A 7,040-nucleotide genomic window follows, 5' to 3' on the forward strand; every position below is an offset into this window, starting at 1 on the left:
CGCAAATTTATGTGGTTCTCCAACGGACGTGCCGTGAATATCAAGCGGCAGGCCGACCTCTTTCAACATCGCCGCCTCCTTACTATCGTTTTCAGCCAAGCGTTGCACCTGAAACAGCTCATCTTTGTAACCCAATTTATCCTCGTGTACGTACTCTGACTCATTGCGTGTTTTCACATCCGTCAAGATGTCCGCCCTTTGATGACTCTTGCGCAGTGCGCTTATCACATTCTGTATGACGCTGCCACGCTTCTGTATATCATATAAATACTCTAGCTGCCGCTCGGTAATCGGCTTATCTCTGTGCGACCGTTCAGGTGGCGAAGCCGTTGACGAGGCGGTAGTTACTACTTCTGGCGTCGCAGCAATCGCTTTGCGTTTCGCTGCGCCATGCTTTGTGCGGAAATTGCAATTGTAATCGGGGCTGGAAACCGCGCCAGCTTCGGAACTCAACTGCGCCGGCGTTGCATTGGATGCCTCGCTGATCGATGGACTCATATGCATATTTTGTACGCGCGTACAAAGCGCTTCGTCGTCCGTATCGATGCCCAATGCCGCAGTGATAGACTTGTCGGGCGGCTGTTCATTGTTTTGTACGCTTTGCGTAGGCACCTTCAAAAATGTGCTGGTCTTCGCCAGCAAGCTGCCTAAACGCTTGGACACATCGTAGAACTCGTTGTTTGACTCCTCACTCAAATGATGATTCTGCATTTCAGCAGCATGTGGACAACACGTCACTTGGTCCCTATGCGGCATGCCAGCTGTGTCATTCGCATTGGCATCGAGCAGATCAAAGCTTCGTGAGTTTGCCATTTTGCCTTCCGACATATCGACCTTTTCAAGCAGTTCTAGGCTTCGGCAGCGCTTCAACGTGTCGTGCATTTCACGCGCCTCTCTTCCCTTCGACGTTACGTCAGTTGTTAGCCGCAAGGGACCACCACGCTTTAAGTAATTCTCCAAATACAAACGTCTATTTTCGCACTCCACGCGATCGGCGATCATGGTGCGTGTCAGCTTCTCAATTTGATGATTAGTGCGCGCAGCCAGCGCCTGCACCTTGTCATCCAAATGCTCCTTAGCATTGTGCACATACTTACGCAAATGCCGCTTATTTGAATTTATTTTATCCTCGATATGCTTGAAGAAAGGACCGCAATAGCATATATTTCCAATACCGATGGGTCCTTTGCGTATGTGCCCCGCCAAATCCAAATAGTACTGTTCGCCGCGTTTCAGTGGCTCCTTGGGCAGCGTCTCGAGTTTGGGTGACGGGAAGGCGCGCATATCGGGAAAGTAATGACAGCCATATGGCGACCAACTGACCTCATTCGAATGTGACTTTGACGTGCACGGTCCCGCTTTCGTTTTGTCTGCTTCCTCACCTGTCAGTGGCGCTTTGGCTTTCTTATTGCGTATGCGATGCGGATTGTCTAAGATGTCCAATATTTTGCCGAAACCTTTGCGTATCGCTATATCGCGCGGTGTCTCGCATTGTGAATTACGCGTATTGATTTCGCATTCAGCTTCCAAAATGATGCGTGACAGCTTATGCCTACCCATGGCGCTGGTTATGTGCAGGGGCGTGTCACCATTGAGATTCTTCTTGTTCACATCGCAAAAGGCGGAGATGAGTATGCGTGCGGCACCTGCATGTCCATACCGGCAGGCAGTGTGTAATGCTGTGTCGCCATACTAGAAAAAAAAGTTGGGTTATAAAAGTTGAGTCGCTTTGGGCGAAAACATTGTCTTACATAATTCTCAACATCTGGACTGGCGCCTGCCAGTAGTAATTCTCTGCAGCTTTGATTGTGTCCATTTTGTGCAGCTAAATGTAAGGCGGTGAAGCCGGCGAAGTTCTGTATACTCAACAACGCGTTTTGTGTAGGACCCCGATTCTGTTTAGCTGCTTCATTTTTTTGCTTGCTCTTTGAAGTTGGCTTGGCCGTAATCTTGGGCGTGCTAAGCAATTTTACGGCGCGACTTAAACCGCGCGATGCTGCTTCATGTAGTGGTGTATTTCCCAATTTGGTCTCCTTTGCTGTCGTATCGGAATTGCCAGCGAGTAGCGTCTTTATCATTTCCTCATTACCATTGGCAGCAGCCTCGTGGAGGCTAGTCCAATCTTTGCCGCGATCCTGTAAAGAGCAAACCTTACAAGCGGTCTTTACTAATTACGTAAAATTTGTGCTTACCTGACTAATTGTATTTGGTAGCATCGTGATTCTTGGTCCTCAAAGAAATTGGATTTCGTCGGAATCTGTAAAAAAAGGGTTCGATTAAACCACATGGCTTGATATTTACTACTTTTGTAAAATTTTCGCAAGCCGGCGATGGTCACCTTTATACAAAAGGATTAGGATAGGCGACAAATAGGAATGAAAAAAGGAAGGAAGTGTTGGTGACCGAAAATTCCTGCGTGCCCCCAATAACGCTCCGCAAGCGGATATATCTATTCCTGAAATCCCGTCAACAGTTAGAAATGAGTGTGGCTCAATGTGTTCAAAACTTATGCCCGCGCGAGCTGGACAGCCAAGTAGCATATACTGAGGTGATTCCACCTCATCATATTCCATACAGCGGCTACAGTAAAGACGTGGGGTTATGTAAAGGCTTCCAATCGGAAAATGGCCGGTTAAGTTTTCAATCACCACGATTAATATCAACTCTTATAGTCAGACGGTCATCCAATCAATGAAAGCGGTAATGCTAAGATCAAAGGTTGCACAGAATGCTTCGCAACTCTAAACAATGGTAGCGCCGTATTCAAGGTCAGCATCATATGGGTCACGGGACATAGGGATATTAAAAGAAATTACAGGGTCAAAATCATCTTAAGATCATCTTAAGATCTTAAAATCAAGGTATGAATGATATCGATAAACATATGAGAATAACTAATGTAAATATGAATAAGTCTAGGTTCAGACAGAGAAACTTTTGTCGCGGCAACTCGTTACTTGTGGGAGAGGGAGTGACGAGGAAGGGTTAAGGGCACCGAGTTGCTCGTGCTCGGGCAACACGCTTTGTGCTCTAGTTCGTCTGAGTAATTCTACTTGGCCCATGATTCAATAATACAAGGTTCGATAAACTGACAGTTGTCCCTCTCGCACCGCTCCCTTAGCAGTGGCACCGTGTTGCTTCTTTGCAAATTTACATCGAAACAGTGTAGCTTTGGTGTGAAATAAAAGTATAAGCTTTTGTGCAATATGTTTATTTGTATATGCATATGAAGCATATTTAACTGATGAAAACATAAGCATTGGATGTTTACATCAATCTCATAGTAGTCTTATTTTAATTTTAGGTAATTTTGCAGTTTTTATACGGCTAAATAGCATATAAATTACGTAATTCACGTAGATATATCAATACTACGTTCAACATTTCGTTTAAAATGCCAGATTTCCTGCAAATACATTAGAATTTACGAAAGGAATTTCACTACTAATTGCCTACTTTTCTACTACCATTTTCGAAACAAGGGATTGCATTCTTGCCCTTTCTCTGTCCTTCGTAAATGCAACCTTTTGTAAGGGAGTGTCAAACCGCAGCTGTCAATAATTATCTAACCTTGTATTATTGAATCATGTAGTTGGCCGTTCTCAGCTGACAACAACAATTTTGTACAAAATAATTGCTCTGTGTGAACGCGAAGGGCAACATCAAAAGAGAAATTGCCGAAAATGAGCAACAAAAGTCTAAAGGTCTAAATGAAGACGTGGGAGCAGAAGTGGCCTCAAATATACTGAAGATTTTATCGACAACGATATCTTTAAAAATTTCGATAGCAATGCCGATAAATAGGCTGAAACTGATATTAATAAAATATTATCGACTTCGAATATGAAGAATGATTTCTGTACTAGAAAAATTTAAGAGGAAGAAGAGTATCTTTTAAAATACCTTCTTAAAGAAACTTTGGAAAATTAGTACGAAATCGATAAAGTAACAATATGAATGGCGATATTGAGTAGAAATTTTTATTGATAACCTAACAATAACGTATCGACTAGTCAATACATTTATAACAACTATCTCCATAAATATACCGTCACAACAAATACAGCTATCGATAACAATATCGATAAATATATTATTGGTAATATCATTGTTTATACCACAAATGTTATTGATAACGGAACTTATAAAAAAGATCGATAACGATATCAATAAATAAGCCGAACCGAATGTTGCATTCAGCACTCTTTCAGATTTTTTTCAGCTTTTCAAACAGCACAAAATTAACAACATTTTTGCACGTAGAATGGCTTCCTAGTTCACGTTTTTTTATTTATTTGTATTGAATTTTTTTACTTCATACTTTTAAGTTTGCACGGCATGTATTATGCATATCAAATACAAGTTAAAATATGCACATACAATACCAATAATAATGTATGTATGAAAAAAAATATAAACTCATGTCGGTACATATTTCCCACTGCATACTGCGTAAAACGAAGTTTGACACGAACAATATCGCAAGATATGTAAGTTACCAGCAATGCCATTGGCCTTCATTAACTGTTTACTTGAGACTTTTTTCGCTAGATTGCCACTAAAAAATTGACTTCATGCGCATGCGTAATGGCCACATAATTTTCTTGAAACTATTTACAAAGTTCAGCCACACGTTAATTTAAATTTCTGTGTTTCATATTTTCAAAATGTGAATATTTTTTATGCAAATTTTCGTATGTAAATTGATAATCCATTTGACGAATGTTGTATAAAAGTCGTCGCAAAAAATTCTCTGCAAATACATACATATATACATATGTATATGTGTATATAGGTTATTGATTCCCACTGGTTGGTGTCTTAAGCCTACGAATTAAATATCTACATACACACGCAAACATGCACTTAGGCACACTTGTGTGTTTCATTTAAACAATTTCACTTATAATTTCTATAATACGTTCGTTTCATTTGTAAAATGTTTACTATTCAGCATTGCATAAATTTCACTATATGCGAAAGTTGTTGTGAGTTATCACAAAAAACGCAGGCGCACAATTTGAAGCATAAAAAATTCCAATACTTAATTTGTAAAATTTTTCATAGGCTGGTATTTACACACACATATACCCATATATAAATAAACACACTTACGCACTGCTAAAGGTATAATACATAAATATTTGTGTCTACGAGCGCGAAAACAGCATTCGAGTAATCCTCATACCGCCACCGCTACATTCATTTCGTTCAATGTCTTAACGTAAACTACTCAAAGTGGCAAGCGAAAATACTTAAATGCATAGCTGCGTCTGCAAACCGGTTTTAATGGTCAACTCAAACTTGGCTTAGAGCGTGTTCGGTGGCTGAAAATCATATGGGCTTAGTCGGAAGGTAGTAAACGCGGTCCCTTGGCAACACTTGTGGGGATTTTAGGCAGATGATTTGGAGAAAAGAAATTCGAAGAAGCGGTTTTTTTAAATTTGACGTGATTTTGTAAAGAAAAAAGTTATACATGGAAATCACCCATGATTCAATAATACAAGGTTAATACTGAAGTCTGCAGCGTCTGTTCCGCCGTAAGTGCGGCTGCAAGCTGGCGTCTGTCTAGGAGCAAGCGGCTCGCTAAACTACCTCCGTCCCAGCAATGGGTTGTGCGCTACGTAAAATCCCTTCCAGTGAAGAAATTCAGCAAACCCACGGGTGAGAACTCCTTTTTGATGATGACTAAAAGAAGTTGCGTATACGCCACGATGTCCGGATTTTCGCATCATCGCGAAACTGATGTCTGTGTAAAATGACGTTGAGCAATACTCTCAGCTCCGTCAGAATTGGGAAAGACCTCTCCGAGACGTTTGCTACCAAGCGGAGTTCAGACAGGGTGACTCTTTCATGTGACTTCTTTAATCCGATGTTGGAAAAGATAATAAAAGCTGCAGAACTGAACCGCTCAGGAGCGTGCAATTTCTGGCGTATGCTGATGACATCGACATCCTCGGCAGCAAGAACTCCGACGTCCAAGTTGGATAAGGAAGGAAAGCTATTAGGTCTGGTGGTCAATGAGTACAAGACGAAGTATCTCATGTCATCAAACAAACTGTCAGCGCTTTACGCCTTGGCGCTCACGTCACCGTTGACATTTATAATTTCGAGAAAGTAGAGAGTTTCTTTTACTTGGGAACCAGCATTAACACCGAAATCCAACGCAAAATTACTCTTGCTACTTTGGACTGAGGAGAAAATTCAGGAGTAAAATCCTCTCGACGTACGAAAATCGCACTCTATAAGTCACTCATCATGCCCGTGTTGGTATAGGGCTGAAGCATGGACAACGATGATGAAATGATGAGCTTTATTTATTAAAGCGAAATTGACTTAGTGCAGCGAATTAACATACAGCGGCTGCGCTGGCTTGGCCATGCCGTTCGAATGGACTCCGACGGCCCAGCTCTGAACGTATGCAACTCGGAACCCAATGGTGATAGCGGAGGAAGAGAGAGGCCCCCACTGCGATGGAAAGACCAAGTGGAGAAGGAATTAGCTTCTCTTGTCATTTCCAAATAGCGTCAGTTGGCATGAAGACACGGTGGAGAGCACGATGCAGCGATGTATTCTATCATTCTTGGGTGGAGAGAATACAGAAGGTGTCGCCGATGGCAACACCGCTAATCGGCTCTCAGTGAATTTGACAGAATCAGCTGTTTTGTTGACGTCACAGTCCAGATGACAACAGTAGTGATGTGCTGAGTCAATACTTTTAAGAGTATTGATCGATATTCGGTACCGATTTAAAAATTATCCAATGCTCTCGATACTCTGTACCGAAACATTTAGGTTTCGAATAAAAGCGCACATAAGCCAAAAATATGGAAAAACGGTTCAGGGGAGACTCGCCTATCAAAACCCGAATGTAGGAGCCAATAGAGCTTTTAATACTTATTCAAATGAAAGATGTATATATGTCAGTTCGAGGCGATAATACAGAGAAACTCTTGCTTGTTTGAAGCATTTTGGTTCCAGCTGAATCGGACGATGTCATTTTTGTAGGCCTGGCGGCAGATTCTGTAACCAGTTAGCGA

The 7,040-nt window shown here is 41.7% G+C and overlaps 1 protein-coding gene across 1 annotated transcript; it reads right to left on the reverse strand.

Moving 5' to 3' along the window:
- dgo (ankyrin repeat domain containing protein 6 diego) lies at positions 1 to 5,329 on the reverse strand (the record flags this gene model as incomplete). Its single annotated transcript, XM_017609550.1, has 4 exons — positions 5,120 to 5,329; positions 2,193 to 2,257; positions 1,752 to 2,135; positions 1 to 1,692 (listed from the first exon to the last, which is right to left on the reverse strand). Coding segments are annotated over exons 2-4 (2,100 nt in total), but the record flags the coding sequence as incomplete, so codon positions are not given.
- Between the last annotated feature and the right edge of the window lie 1,711 nt (positions 5,330 to 7,040).

The sequence above is a fragment of the Rhagoletis zephyria genome, unplaced genomic scaffold (assembly GCF_001687245.7).
Source record: "Rhagoletis zephyria isolate East Lansing unplaced genomic scaffold, Rhagoletis_zephyria_1.1 Rzeph_scaffold_00235, whole genome shotgun sequence".
Taxonomy (NCBI): domain Eukaryota; kingdom Metazoa; phylum Arthropoda; class Insecta; order Diptera; family Tephritidae; genus Rhagoletis; species Rhagoletis zephyria.